The following is a 14194-nucleotide window of genomic DNA, read 5'->3' as shown; positions in this document are numbered from 1 at the left end:
TGGCACTCTGGCAAATCCTTTCCCTATAGCTGAGCTCCCTGACTGGAAGGAAAGTGGCCTTCCAAGTGCTTCTGAGAAGCGTGTGATCCGCCCTCTTAGTCCGATCCTGGAAGGTTCTAGACTTCTCCCATGGTGCTCTCCTCCCCTGCAGCACGAAGATGCTCCTAGCACGAAGCTCCAAGGAGAGGTGCTGGCTGTGGAAGAGGAGCGGGCTCAGGTTCTGGGGCGCGTAGAGCAGCTGAAGGTCCGAGTGAAGGAGCTGGAACAGCAGCTGCAGGAGGCAGCCCGAGAGGTGACCTGACTGGGAGAAGTGCGGCCCTGGGATGGGGCCCCACCCTTAGTTCCCTGACTTGAAGATCCCGATGTCTGTGTCTAGGCTGAAATGGAGAGAGCACTGCTGCAGGGGGAGAGGGAGGCGGAGCGAGCATTGCTGCAGAAGGAACAAAGAGCTATGGACCAGCTGCAGGAGAAGTTGGTGGCCTTGGAGACAGGCATCCAGAAGGAGAGGGACAAGGTAACCCATAGCTGACTACCAATGAATGGCCCAGAAGAGAAAGAGAAATGCCTTCCCTGGGGATGTTCGTCCCCCAGCATCTGTCCTGCATACTGAGTGGTCTCTGTAGCCCTCTAGGGACGGGGCCTTGTTCTCTGTGGAAGATACAAGCTCTGGTGGTACTGCGAGGGGCTGGGCTGGTGTTTGGGGTCTAGATCTCTGTGCTACCTCTGGTTGCCTGGGTGCCTGCCATTCTGGAGCCTGTGTGGTTCTTCTAGGAAGTGCCAAAGCCCTTTCTTGGGCAGTGAGCACAACCTGAAGGACTAGGTGCTGCTGGGGGGGGGCATGGCTCGGGTTTGGAGCCTACCCTGGGGAAACCTCCCTCAAGCATGCCTCAGGTACTTAGGATGTGGTCTTTGGGAGATGGTCCACAGGCCTCTGTTTCCCATCATCAGGCTCTGCAACCTCCCATCCCAGATGGTCCCAGCCCTGCCCCTGCCCCCTTTCAGATTGAGTGCCAGTCTCCAGGGGCTGCTCCGTCCCACAGGGGTTGTGCCAGCCATGTCCAAGATGCCCAACGGCGTGCCAAAAGCTCTGAAGTGGAGAGGGTTCATCTATTTCTGGATTTGACAGTATTTTTCTGAGAAGTTTAATTTTCCCTTTTGAATTATTTTTGAGAGTTATCTTCCTCTTCTCAATTTTGAGGATCTTATAAATTTGTCCCCCCCCCCTTTTTTTAATGGAGCTTTGGCTCTGGCCCCCAAAACCACACTCCCAGATTCTGTGCCAGATTAACCCTATGCTTGCCGACCAGGCCTGCACTAACGTCCCCTCTAATCACTGTCCTGGGCTCTTCGCATGCCCCTAACTGCCAGGCTGCCCAGGCAGGGCTGAGTTACGCCAGCTTTACTAACTCCATGGGTGCCTTTGCGCCCCTGGCCTCTCCCTCCTAATTTGCCTCCTTTTCTTGATATGGGTCCCCGTTATCAGAAGGGAGCTGGCAGGAAGGCACAGCGGAATTTTGCTTAGTGGAACACTGACAGGAGGAGTATAAGAGGGCGTGTGTGTGTGTGTGTGTGTGCGCGCGCGCGCGCGCGTGCGTGGTGTGTATGATCAAAGAGCTGCTCTGCCCAAGCAGCACCTCCTACTGGAAAGGTCTGGGCTTTGCCTCCAGAATGTTGGGTGCTTACTGAAGGGCAGGGGTTGGAGGTCCCTGTGAGCTGTTTGTCCCTCCTGCCTATCCCTCAGGAGCTGAGTGATAAGGAGGTCCAGATGTGGGCACAGGCTTGGACAGGGCTTTTCTGAGTGGCTGGCTACCCATTCTTGCTTCCCTGAATTCAGATGTTCCTTTCCCTCCCTCTACTCCTGGAGGCCACCTGGAACACGGGATAATTTAAAGGCAGTAGTGTCTAGACTTGAGGACTGCTTGATCAGTACCCTCCAGAATGGGGAGGTGAACTGGGTGCAGCATAGGGGAGATTCCTTAGGGTAGCACAAGCACAAGCAGCTTGGCTAGCCTCACCTAGCTGAGATTGCTCACACACCTGGACTTTGCCTTCCCTCCGGTCCAGGTATTTGAGGCGTGATGGTGAACGTGGTAGTGGTGTTGGTGCTGATGTTGATGGTGGTGTTGGGAAGGTTCTCTTGACTTTCCCGCCCAACTTCCAGCCCATGGCCCCACTCTGGCTTTGGAATCAGTAATCACAGTTTCTCCTCTGCCTGTCCTTCGGAGGGGTGACTCACCAACTCCTCCCTCGTCCCCTTTTCCGCCCTCAGAGGTGTCATCTCGCCCCAGACAGAGCCATCCACCTCCTCCTTGTATCCACTCCTGGGGCTCCTGTTACCACGGCAACGGGCCGAACTAATTGCAACCCTCATCCCTACTGAAGTTCAGCCTGCTTTGCTGGCACCCCACCCCCCACCCTGGGCAGGAGGGGAGGGAGGCCATGGGGGTTGGGCAGGGGTCCCCTTGCTGCACCGTTGTAACTCTAACAACTTTAGCTCCTCGTTTACTCCCAAATCCTGGACTTAATCCTTCCCACCACCCCCATTTTCCCCAGGGTTAAATTTTGGTCTCGGGACAGTGATGGAACTCGAGGTTCGGCACTTGCCTGGTTGCATCAGCTTTGACTTTAGTTTGGAGCGGAAGCGGAAGGTCCTGTCTTAGGACCTTCCAAAACATTTCTTAAGGGACCAACATTTCCACCCTGCCCCCACACCTCTGCCTTTGTTACACCGTCCCCTGCCTGAGTCCCATCTTAAACCTCTGCTTCTTGCCTCTCGTCCCCCACGTGCCCTGCTTCTTCTCCCGCTCTCTTCGGTCTCGCTGCTTGCCCCCCACTCCCGGTGTACCCCTGTGCTCGCCCCTGCCCCCCGCGCCGGGCCGGAGTTGAGGAGTGTGTGTTCTCTCTCCCCTGTGCCTCCCTCCCCTCCCGCCGACCAGGAGAGGGCGGAGCTGGCCGCGGGACGGAGGCACCTGGAGGCCCGCCAGGCGCTCTACGCCGAGCTCCAGACGCAGCTCGATAACTGCCCCGAGTCAGTGCGGGAACAGTTACAGGAGCAGCTGAGAAGGGTCAGTTCCACCAGCCCCCTCCCCCGGCCCCCGTGGGCCACCGCCCGGAAGATAGGAGAGCGGTGGGACAGGACCGCCTGGCCCCTGCAGTACTTGCCGGACAACAGTGTCGGTGCAGTGGCTTGGAAGGGGACCGGCAAGGTTGGGTGGGGATCAGCGCTCCAGACCGCGATGTCCTGTGAAAAGGGCTCAGCCAAAATAGTAGAGGGAGTTGGGCGGTGGGGCCGGTTCCTTTCCCAATTTCCCCGGGTCCAGCCCCCCCATAACTCAGGGCTCTGTGGCCTGGCTTTCCTGGCCCAGAGTGGCTTTGAGAACATCCCCCACCCAAACCCGATGTCACTGTCGTTGAAGGAGGCAGACGCTCTAGAGACTGAGACAAAGCTCTTTGAGGACCTGGAGTTCCAGCAGCTGGAGCGGGAGAGTCGCGTGGAGGAGGAGCGGGAGCTGGCCGGCCAAGGGCTGCTTCGCAGCAAGGCTGAGTTGCTGCGCAGCGTGAGCAAGAGGAAGGTGCGCACTGCTCGCTCCTGTATAGCCCCGGTGCAGGATGGAGGCTAGTGACCTGGGGTTGAGTCACACTCAGTGACCGACACAAAAGACACCTTTTTGTGTCTCTGTTACTTAGTGACTGTCAGTAAAAATGAGAACTATAGGATGGGTGTAAAATTAATGTGGAAAGGCAGAATAGAGTATGATGGTGGCCTGGGCTCAGCAAGGACTCAGACTATGCAAAGAGAGTAGGTGGAGCTTCGTCCCTGGCCAGCTCTGATTTGCTAAAGTTGTAATCACAGCCACTCCAGGCAGAGACAGTGACCTAGGATGGGGCAGTGTTAGAAAAAGCAGGAACGAGTTAGGGGCGTGGCTTAGGTGATACCAGATTCTATGTGTGTTTCCTGGCTAGAGTGGGTGGGCAAGGTAAGGACAGCGGAAGTCTGGGGAGTGGGATTCAAATGGAACTTGGGGACTTGATGGCCAGCCTGGAATTCAGCAAAAGGGAGTCACTGAGTGTCACAAATCCAGATCCCTTGTTTTTCCCTCCCTGTTGTGCGATTGAAAAAAAAAAGTACCCTTGGGGACCGGAGAGATGGCTCAGTAGTGAGCTTTCCCAAAGGATCCACATTCGGTCACCATCACCTCTTAGTGGTTCACAAGCATCTCTAACCCCAGTTCCAGGGATCCAACACCTTTTCTGATGTCCCCTGGCTGTATGCCTGGCACATGGACACACCCTCACGCACACAAATACATGTAAAGTAAGTAAATAGAGGGGTTGGGGATTTAGCTCAGTGGTAGAGTGCTTGCCTAGGAAGCGCAAGGCCCTGGGTTCGGTTCCCAGCTCCAAAAAAAAAAAAAAAAAAAAAAAGTAAGTAAATAGAGTTTCAGATGCACTCATTGCCTGATAGAAGACGGCCTTGGAAAGGAAGAAACTACCCCTTCCCAGGCACATGTGGCAGTGCCCTACTAGGACCATTCCTTGAGTTTTCTTGTGCTGGTCTTAGGGTATTGCCTGGCTTTACAGGTGAGTAGCTAGGACTCAGAAACTGCCTGTTTGCCCAGAGCCTTCTATCATAGAAGCTTCAGAGTCAGGGTGGGAACCCAAGCCCGTTAGGCCTCACTAGGCTTCAAAGCCCAAGGCGTTTCTGCCGTGCCCCATGCAGTCTGGGTTAGCATTTCTTCACTATTCTTCCTCTTCCCTTGGAGAGGATGCAGCCAGTAGCCCCACATCAGCCGGTTCCCTGGAGGTCATGGGGGGTCCGGGGACTCGTGTGTGAGTGTGTCTGTGTATCTGTGTCAGTCTGTGTGTGTGTGTGTGTGTGTGTGTGTGTGTGTGTGTGTGTGTGACATTCTTTCCTGGTGAGCTTTGTCCAGCCCTTGTATCTGCAGAAGTCCCCTCAAGGTCTGTCTGTCTTCCTGGAGTGTCTGTCCACTGCGGTTGAGAAAGCCGTCCTACAGATCCGGTTCTAGTCCTAAGTCTACCACCGCTACCCAGTAAATCTTAGCTTCTAAACAGGACAGGGTTCCCCTCTAAAACAGGTGCATAAGGTTAGATGAAGTAACAGATGAGACACTTAGCAGCACTTCCAGTCCTATGTGCCAAGTAAGCTTCGGCTGTTGCTGTGAGGATTCCTATCGACTGTTTCTGGGTTTTGGTGTTTTTTTGTTTTTGTTTTTTTTTTAACATGGGCTGACTCCCAAGTTTAGGACAGCTCCCTTCTTCGTGCCTCCCCCTTCCATGTGCTGCTCCTAAGTGATAGTTGAAGACCTCCTGAGATTAAGTCAACATGTTTTGCCTAGCTCTCATCTTTTCCTCTCAAAACATTTTTGTCTTCTTTTAGCACTTGGTTGTTGAGCCAGGTACTGTACTAAGCCCTCTTGGGGTTCTGGAGACAGAAATGACACTGCCCTGCCCCTGATCTTACAGAGAGGGCGGGGGCTGATTTGGAGACACAGTCCCAGATCACAGTATGACGAAGTAGATGGACATCGACTAATGTGAATGCATAGGCAGGAGCAAGGAAATAGAATCGCAACCAAGGAAGGCCTTGGAGGGGAGGTGGCTTTCAGCCTGACCTTGGAGGAGGAGCCTTGGAATAGTGGGAGAGACTGGGATGGCCTTCATCCTCACAGGGTGATAGACTAAGAAGTCTACAGTGGTTCAGTTTAGAGTAGAGCATGGTGGAGCTCGGTGTGTGGAGGGACAAGCAGGCAGGGCACAGTTCTCAGAGCCCTTAAATGCTGGGGAAGGAATTCGTGAGGACTCTGAGGTAAGGGGTGATCGGCCTTGCAATTTTTTTTTTGTTTTGTTTTGTTTGCTTCCCCCCTTCCCCGACCTTGTTTGTTTTATCTGAATGGGTGTTCCGTCTGCATGTGTGTCTACACCACCATGAGCGTATTGGGTCCCCTGGGACTGGAATTCACAGGCAGTTGTAAGCTGCTATGTGGGTGCTGGGAATGAACCCTAGTCTTCCAAAAGACCAATCAGTGAACCCCCTGAGCCATCTTTCCATTCCCAGCTCGTTGAGGTTTTTCTTAAAGTTACTGAAGAGTCAGTGTTGTCCCTAAGGATACGTCCCAGCTTCTCTGGTGACTGAGGCAAGAAGAGTTCTGAGCCCAGGAGCTAAGCCCAGCCCGGGGTGCATGAGTCCTGGTTGACCTGGTCTCAAAACCAAAGGAAAACTAGCATGATGGTTCAGAACTCAAGAGGCTGAGGCAAGAGGATTGCTGTGAGTTCAAGACTTGCCTACACTTCAAAGTCCGCTAAGTCCAGCCTGGACTGCAGAGTGTGTTAAAGCAAGCCTGGACTGTAGTGTGACTTTAAAGCCAGTTTGGGTGATATAGCAAGACCGAAAAACCAAAATCAAGCAAACAAAATTACTCAAGTAATAATGGAGTTCTTGTCAGGGTGATTAGGAAATTCAGGTAAGCAGACAAGAGTTCGGAGGTTGTTTTTTGGAAGACACGGAAATGTGGAATGAGTCTAGAGATTGTGAGGGAGATGGTAAATGGGGCAGGAAGTAGATTCCAGCAGTGACCGTGGGGGATGGGTGGAGGGCTAACTTCAGTGTCACCAGGTTTTGATGCCACTGGCTCTGGGGTGAGGGAATAGAGACCAGGGGATTGGTTTCATCATGCCAAGATACAAGGGCCACTGGCTGGGAGAGGGAGGGAGAAACAAGAGAAGAAATTGACTTCCTTAGCCAGAATTCTCCTGGGATGAGTTGAGGCCAAGCAGAAGAATGTGGCAGTTGCCTTCACAGCTTCCTGGGTCTCTGGACAGGATAATCAGTCAGGCTGTGGGCTGAGTTATGTCCCTCCAGGGTCTGATTGCATCCCGTTTCCCCAGGAGCGCCTAGCTGTACTGGACAGTCAGGCTGGGCAGATCCGGGCCCAAGCAGTACAGGAGTCAGAGCGTCTGGCCCGGGAAAAGAATGCTGTCCTGCAGCTACTGCAAAAGGTAGTAACGGGGTCCTGAGGTGCTGGGGGTTGGGGTGGGTTTGCAGCACAAGAATTAGGTGTGGGTCCTCACAGAGTTCCTCCCTCCTGTGTCTCTGACTCATGTCTCTGATCCCTGCTATTCTGGGCTCCAGGAGAAGGAGAAGCTGACTGTGCTTGAGAGGAGATATCATTCACTCACGGGTGGCAGGCCTTTTCCGAAGACCACCTCAACCCTCAAAGAGGTAATGTGGCTGGGTTAGCCCCAGCTTTAGGCTCAGGGGGGGATCCTGAAAGGCTCCAGGGTTTGGTGTGCCACCTTCTTCTTAGGTGGTTGAGTTCTGGGTGAAGTTCCTGGGCACCTCCTGAACTGAAGAGATTTGAAGCAGATGGCCCCGGAGGCTGACCTTAGGCCCTCAGCAGTCACCAGCCTCTTACTTAGCTTTGGGACCTCACCTTGTGGCTGAGAAGCCCAGGAGCCCTGTGGGGGAGAGCTCAGAATTTAGGAAGGTGCGGGACTAGGTGGAGCCTACCTAGGATACCGGGGTCTGAGGCTCCTGATGTAGTACTTACCCTGGAGCTCCTGATGGTCTGTCTGAAGCTAGCCTTTCAGCTTGGAAGTGCGCCTTGAGTTGAATCGTTCTTTCCCAGACCTTTACATCTGGTGTGGGAAGTCCAGTCAGGTCGTGCCTGGTTTCCTGACTTTTATTTCCCCTGTCTTCTGTCTTGCTGCCCAAGCAATTTAGGTCTGGGATAGGGTGGTTGAGTTGAGCGTTAGGGATGAGACTCCCTCTCACCGTGTGTCCTCTTGTAGGGTCACCTACTCATCCTTGAGGCCTCAGAGATAGGGCTGGAGACCAAAGCTCTGGGCCAGTCCCCAAGGTCTTCCGAGGCTGGGGCCTCCTCTGTTCCCTTAACCCCTCCTGCTTCCACTCAGCTCTGCCCCAAAGCACAAGAGGTAACCCCAGCTGACTTGCTCTGCTTTGCCTGCTGCCTGTCTGCCTACCGCTAGCTCTCCCCGGGGAGGGCTGAAGGGCATGTGGCACATTCTTTGGCTGGCAGTTTGAGAGTATGGCACGTGCGCGCCACCCTGTCATCCATGGCTTAGGCAGCCCATGCAAAATAATATTATTAATTTGCATGTAATCTGCATGCCGTTCTCGACTGGTCATAGCACACTGAACTCTCTGGCCCATCTCCCTTTTCTTTGACCCCAGAAGGTCGTGTGACTCTGGGGCTAGATTGGACACCTTGGATAGGCAGCCTAGGGACTTTTCCTTTGGTGAAGGAGATGAGGATGACCAGCACCCAGATAATCTCAGGACAGGTGATGGAGAGTCATAGTCCCTGTGTTCCAACCTCCAGTGAAGTGGGCTGACATCTTTCCACATACTTACCCTGAACAGTGGGCCCACTTTTATGCCGGCACAGAAGTTGCTCTCTGCTAAGGCCAGGCCTGTTTCTCCAAGCTTGTCTTGTTCAGGCTGGAGTGGTATGTCCGCTCCCTTCTGATGACCTTTCCCCTATCTGAGTACTGCTGTGGGAGTAGCGCTTAGTGCTGCATGTGTGTGCCCAACTGGGGATGCCCAGTGCAACAGAGGCAGATGGGGTTCTAGGATCTGGGTCCTGCTTTTCCCTGTGCTTTTGGAAGGCCATCTCTGAGCTTCCTCAGCCCAGGGCCAATGCACAGATAGATGCCATGCTAGCCTCCAAGGCTGAGGTGGAGTGGAGCTGTCCACTGTCAGTTCTGCCTGCCCCTTTCAAGCCCTACTGAGCACCCTGCTCATCCTGGCCTCTGCAGCAACGTGAAGTGATAAGTCTAGCTTGGCATGGAGTGTGGGGTATTGACTACTCAGTTGAAACTACTCATTTCTTCTGTCCCCATCTTGGGCTCCTAGGAGTATGTGAGCCTGGCTGAGGCTCTCCAGCTGTGCTCTTGCTTGGGCCCCTATGCTTCTGCTACCTGCCCCGGCAGGCTCCCCCAGTCCCTGCCTGACAGCAAGGTACCAGCCACAGACCGTACCCACCTATGCCCAAGGGCCTCCATTGCTTCTCAGTCTGGGTGGGGGCCAGGGGCAGACAGGGTCTTCACTTGGCATTGAGGGTTGAACACAATTCACTTTCTTCCGTGGGACCTTGGGAGCTCTCAACACCTAATGGCCTGGGAGGGGCAGGCCCTGCCTCCTGATCTTCAGGGAGAGAATCTTGCTGAGAGGATGCTGGCTCTCTCCCAGGGCTGGTCTCCCTCTGTGCTCCTACCCTTCCCCTCCCCCACGGTCAGGGCCATCTCTTGGGTTCTACTCCCATTAATCTCTTGTATTCCCTCCTGTGGCTGCCCTTCTCTCAAGTACGTGACTCTTGAGCAGCTAAAAGTGATTTGGGGCGCCCCACCTATGCCCCCAAGCCCTTCGCCAAGCCTGCCTTCCTGGGCTTCTGCCTCCCAGGACCTCGTTCCCATCACCTGTCTTCCTCCCACGCTGCCCTCTTCCTTCGCTTCCATCACGCCTTCGTCTAAGGTTGGTGGTCTGTGTGTCCTTCCCACCCCCGTGCCACGGCTGCTGTGACTGTGTGTTGCCCTGCTCACTGACCGACCCCCGTATTCTAAGCCAGTTGAGGGCCTAGGGCTGTGCCTGATGCCTGCAGGTGCTGGCTGCCCGGCTGCTGACGTAGCACAAGTCTGTGCGCTGGAGCTCACACCCTGACTGTTTCTCTTTGCTCTCAGCACGATCTGCCCAGTCGTCTCACTGTTTTTCTCTTCCTTCTCCTTATACTCTCCTCCTCCCTCCTTCAAACGTTCCTTCCCATTTCCCCAATATGGCCTCCCTTTACCTTCCTCCCCTTCCTTGCCTTCTTCCTCCTCTTCCAATCTCTCCCCTCCTTGTCTTGGCCCTTCCTCTCCCTCCTTGCCTTCCCCCTGACCCTCCAGATGGAGAAGCTGCTGCTCCCTGCTGTAGACTTAGAGCAGTGGTACCAGGAGTTGATGGCCGGGCTGGGGACTGGCCTTGCTGCAGCCTCCCCTCGCTCCTCTCCCCCGCCTCTGCCTGCCAAAGCTTCTCGTCAGCTGCAGGTAACCCTTACCCCTACTTCTTCAGCTCCTGTTCCTACTCCTGCCAATTCTTCCAGCACAATGGGGTCATGGGGTCAGCTCGGCAGAGCAAGGAGGATCCTTGGGGCCCAGAGAGGACAACAAGGGTCTTTTCTTGGGCAGCCATATTGCTATTCTAGTACTGTGGGCAGCACGTAGGTCCAAGGGGATCAGGAGTGATTGACCAATGGAAGGGAGTTTTCTCCAGAGTTGCCTACTCAGACCCGGGACTTGACAGGCCCTTGGATCTGTTCCAAGTAGGACTGGTGTGACCTGGGGAAGCTTTTTTGGTACTTTGTTCTCCTGGTCTTCCCAGAGTAACTTGGAGGCAGAGGAGAAAGTACAAGTTCTCTCAAATGACAACCCTGGAGAGTTACCCATGATCCCCGAGTCCAGCAAATGTGCCGACTGTGAGACTCTCCCTCCAAATTTGCTTGATTGACATCCCATAGCGCCTATCATGTGGCCTTCAAAATTCAGCCTTCAGTGAAGGAACTGTACCTCTGAGGCTGTGTGCTGACATCCTGTGGTCTCTCTGGGAAGATTTTGATCCATGAACACATGTGGCACCTCTGCTGGATGGAGGCTTGGATAAGTTCTGATGGGTTGAACCCCCTCCACAGAACTTTGAGGTAGATGGTGTTACCGCTCAGTATATAGATCAAAGGCTAAGACACAGAGGGGGGCAAAAAACCACAGAGGGTGCTTTTACCCACGCCGCTCAGGCAGAAGCACTGAAGTCTTGGAGCTCCTGACTCCAAAGAGCAGATTCACCGTGTGTCGGCGCTGAGAGGGAGTTTGGCAGTCACTGCTTTAGCTCTGCCCTTTGCTTTACAGATGAGAAAGCCCAGGTACAGGGTAGGGAGGTGTGTGGCTCAAGGCCACACAGCCTGCTAATGGCAGACCTAGGAGTAGGAGCCTGGCCTTCACTTAGCGTCCTGCACAGCTCAGCCCAGATGACACTTCTTGCATGGGTCAGTTTACAGGTCCAGGGTTGGGCTGGAGTCTGGCTCATGGAGCAAAGGCCTGGAAAGGAGGCTTGGTAGTGGCCAGTAGCATCTGCCACTAGTACTTGGTCGGGAGGCTCAGTCCTACTGTTGACTAGAGACAGAAGGTCACAGGCCCTGTGCCAGGGCAGTACCTTGGATCACAGCTGGGTTCGGTGCTGGGATGTGGCAGTCAGTGGGGAAGCTGGAGAATCACCAGGCAGTATCTTTCTCCTCCAGGTTTACCGCTCCAAGATGGATGGTGACATGGCCAGCCCCCTGCCCAGGACCCGTAGTGGCCCTCTCCCCTCCTCCTCAGGCTCCTCATCCTCTTCTTCACAGCTCAGCGTGGCTACCCTGGGCCGTAGTCCTTCCCCAAAGGTCTGGGGATGTGGGTGATGGTGGGGATGGAGACGACCATGCTGGGCAGAGGCTAAGAGCGGGGTTGGGGCCTGCTGAGCCCCAATACCAGCGCTTTTACATCCCCTCCCAGAGTGCCCTGCTCGCCCAGAATGGCACCAGTAGTCTCCCTCGCAACCTGGCAGCCACGCTGCAGGACATTGAGACCAAGCGCCAGCTGGCCCTACAGCAAAAGGGTAAGTGGCCGTAATGCCAGCTTGTCCCTGCCTCCGTTCCCCGGGCAGATCCTTTGTCACCTCACGTGTGCTCGGCCCTCTCACAGGATGTCTTTTCTGTCACTGGGGTCTGGGCAGAAAGGATTAGATCTCATAAAGATCTGCCTGGGGCTTTTCAGAAGACCCCAGAATGGGATGAAGGGTCTGAGGGCCTATGACATCTTAGAGGACCCATCCAATAAGGGGAAGAGTTTTGGTTGACCAAGTAGGGTAGACTTTGGAAACAGAGGGGTGGATGTGATGTTGACCTCAAGTAGCAGTTTCCTGAAACACCGGCTCTTCAGACAGGAGTCCTGTGGCTGTGTGTTTCAGTTGTTTTGAAAGCCCATGTCTATGCCTCTCTCTCCTCTTATCCCCTCTGTGTCTCTCTCCTGCACCCTCTCCCCTGGGCTCCCCACACCAGTCGAGTTACCTCCTGCCGAGCCCCTCCCACCCGAAGACCCAGCAGGTAGAGCACTGGTTCAGGACCTTGCTTTGGCCAGACAGCCCCTGCCCTGACATTAGCATGATGTGTTCTGCCCAGGCTCTGCTGTCTGCCAGCATAGCCCTGGGCCTCGCTGGGCTGCGGTACCTGGCTGGCTTCACCTCCAGCTCACCTCCCCTGTTGCCCTCAGCCGTGCTCCCAGTCTTCTTGCCATCCCTCCTGCTCGGGCTGTATTCGCTTCTGCACTGTTCAAGGGTTCCCACCAGCTCCCTTCCTCCTTCCCCAGGAGACATGGTGGGTGCATGTGCCCTGCTCATCTGTACAGACCTCAGCCGAGAGCTGCAACAGCTGACTGGCATGCTGCCTGGGCACGGCTAGGGCAGTTCTGGTGCCCTGTGTGTGCTCAGGATGCAGAAAGAGGCCTGAAGTCTGACTGCAGACACTGGCCCGCACAACTGCACAGTTGGTACGGCCACGGTCTGGAGCTGTGGGAACTATGTGGAAGCTGTGGGGGCAGGGGCTGCTCTGTGTTAGCCTCTTCCTGCTCGCCCCCCTCTCTCTTGTCTGTGATGCTCCAGTGTTCCCTTCCCTGGTGAGTTGGGAGCCCGCTGTGACTCCTGCCGCCCCTCCTGCAGGGCACCAAGTGATCGAGGAGCAACGGCGACGGCTGGCTGAGCTGAAGCAGAAAGCAGCGGCAGAGGCTCAGTGCCAGTGGGATGCCTTGCATGGTGCAGCCCCCTTTCCAGCAGGCCCCTCTGGCTTCCCCACACTCATGCACCATTCCATCCTGCACCACCTGCCAGCAGGCAGGGAGCGTGGAGAGGAAGGCGAGCACGCTTACGACACCCTGAGCCTGGAGAGTTCGGACAGCATGGAGACCAGCATCTCTACAGGGGGCAACTCCGCCTGTTCCCCTGACAACATGTCCAGGTGCCTCCTACCTCCAGCCCTCGGCTTCTGCCCGGTACACCTGAGCCCACCTGACTGACGCGCTCTCTCTTCCCCTTCCCCTCCTAGCGCTAGTGGTCTGGACATGGGCAAGATAGAGGAAATGGAGAAGATGCTAAAGGAAGCTCACGCGGAGAAGAGCCGGCTCATGGAGTCCAGGGTGAGGCTGACTGGAGCCAGGAGGCAGCAGGTGGTGAGCACGGAGCTGCCCTCCGCCTTCCCGTGCCCATATTCTACCCCGAGCCCTTCCACTTGCATTAGTTATGCAGTGAAAAGTTTGCATTTCTCAAATGCATCCTGGGAAGCTTGGGCAGGTTGCAGCGTCCCAACCCTGTGGAACATAAGGCAGTTGTCGCCTTGTTTAACCACAGGTCTCTGTAGGGGATCTCCAGTTCTGTGCCCCACTCTGTGGACCTTGTGGGAATCTAAGTAGGGGGACGTTGTCCTTCCGAACAGTTAGGAAAACAGAAAGTCAGAGTTGAGGTAGAAGACAAAAAATAGATAGATAAAAGGTATCTAAGCCAAGGGAGAGGTGTTGGCTGGGGACTTCAGGGGGTAGGCGGGGCTAAACAAAGGGATCTAGGTTTATCCTGGGCACAGCCTGCCAGAGGAAATCAGTGCCTGGGTGGCAAGTTAAAGAAGGGTTTTGTAAAAGCTGTCCTAGCCTGCATTTCTCTCCCTCCCTTCCTTCCTGAAATAGTGGTCTCACTGGCCTCAAACTTCTGATCAAGCAATGCCTTTAGAAAAGAAAGATCTGTATCTGCCAAGTATGATTGCAGAGGCCTTTGATCCTAGCAGCTGGAAGGCAGAGGTAGGCAGATCTCATGTGAGTCCGAGGCTGGCCAGGGCTACACAGAAACTCTACGTCAAAACCAAAACTAACAACCAAACAACAGTAAAACCCCTGGCAGTCTCCTGCTTGAGAAGCAGTAAGTAGAACCCAGGCATCGCTGTGCGAAGTTTTAAGCTGTAGCAAACGAATGCCGAGGCCCCTATTAAGACACACAAGGTTCAGTTGTGGCATTAATCCCTGTGATTGTTTGCCCATTAAGTTTGAAATTCAACAGTAAATGTTACATGCGGAGTTCTAAAGAGCCTTATTAAGTCAGTGATTGGGAAAG

The 14194-nt window shown here is 54.7% G+C and overlaps 1 protein-coding gene across 16 annotated transcripts in view; it reads left to right on the top strand.

The window, feature by feature from the left end:
• Nucleotides 1-14194, top strand: part of Phldb1 (pleckstrin homology like domain family B member 1) — a 47529-nt gene that overhangs the window by 22974 nt on the left and 10361 nt on the right. For 3 of the 16 annotated variants that reach the window (XM_032911560.1, XM_032911559.1, XM_032911568.1), the window contains 14 exons: nt 152-292; nt 377-514; nt 2937-3065; nt 3417-3572; nt 6907-7017; nt 7151-7240; nt 7810-7953; nt 9344-9511; nt 9922-10062; nt 11307-11447; nt 11560-11662; nt 12105-12149; nt 12761-13055; nt 13143-13266. In XM_032911560.1, coding sequence (XP_032767451.1) covers nt 152-292; nt 377-514; nt 2937-3065; nt 3417-3572; nt 6907-7017; nt 7151-7240; nt 7810-7953; nt 9344-9511; nt 9922-10062; nt 11307-11447; nt 11560-11662; nt 12105-12149; nt 12761-13055; nt 13143-13266 — 1926 coding nt within the window. Of the gene's footprint in view, nt 1-151; nt 293-376; nt 515-2936; nt 3066-3416; nt 3573-6906; nt 7018-7150; nt 7241-7809; nt 7954-9343; nt 9512-9921; nt 10063-11306; nt 11448-11559; nt 11663-12104; nt 12150-12411; nt 12592-12760; nt 13056-13142; nt 13267-14194 lie in introns of those variants that run through there. The other 13 variants (XM_032911564.1, XM_032911562.1, XM_032911572.1 and 10 more) reach the window with 11 other exon arrangements.

This window comes from Rattus rattus, chromosome 8 (genome assembly GCF_011064425.1).
Source record: "Rattus rattus isolate New Zealand chromosome 8, Rrattus_CSIRO_v1, whole genome shotgun sequence".
Classification (NCBI taxonomy): Eukaryota; Metazoa; Chordata; class Mammalia; order Rodentia; family Muridae; genus Rattus; species Rattus rattus.
Note: the sequence above shows the minus strand (reverse complement) of the source record. Positions and strands in the feature narration are given on the sequence as shown.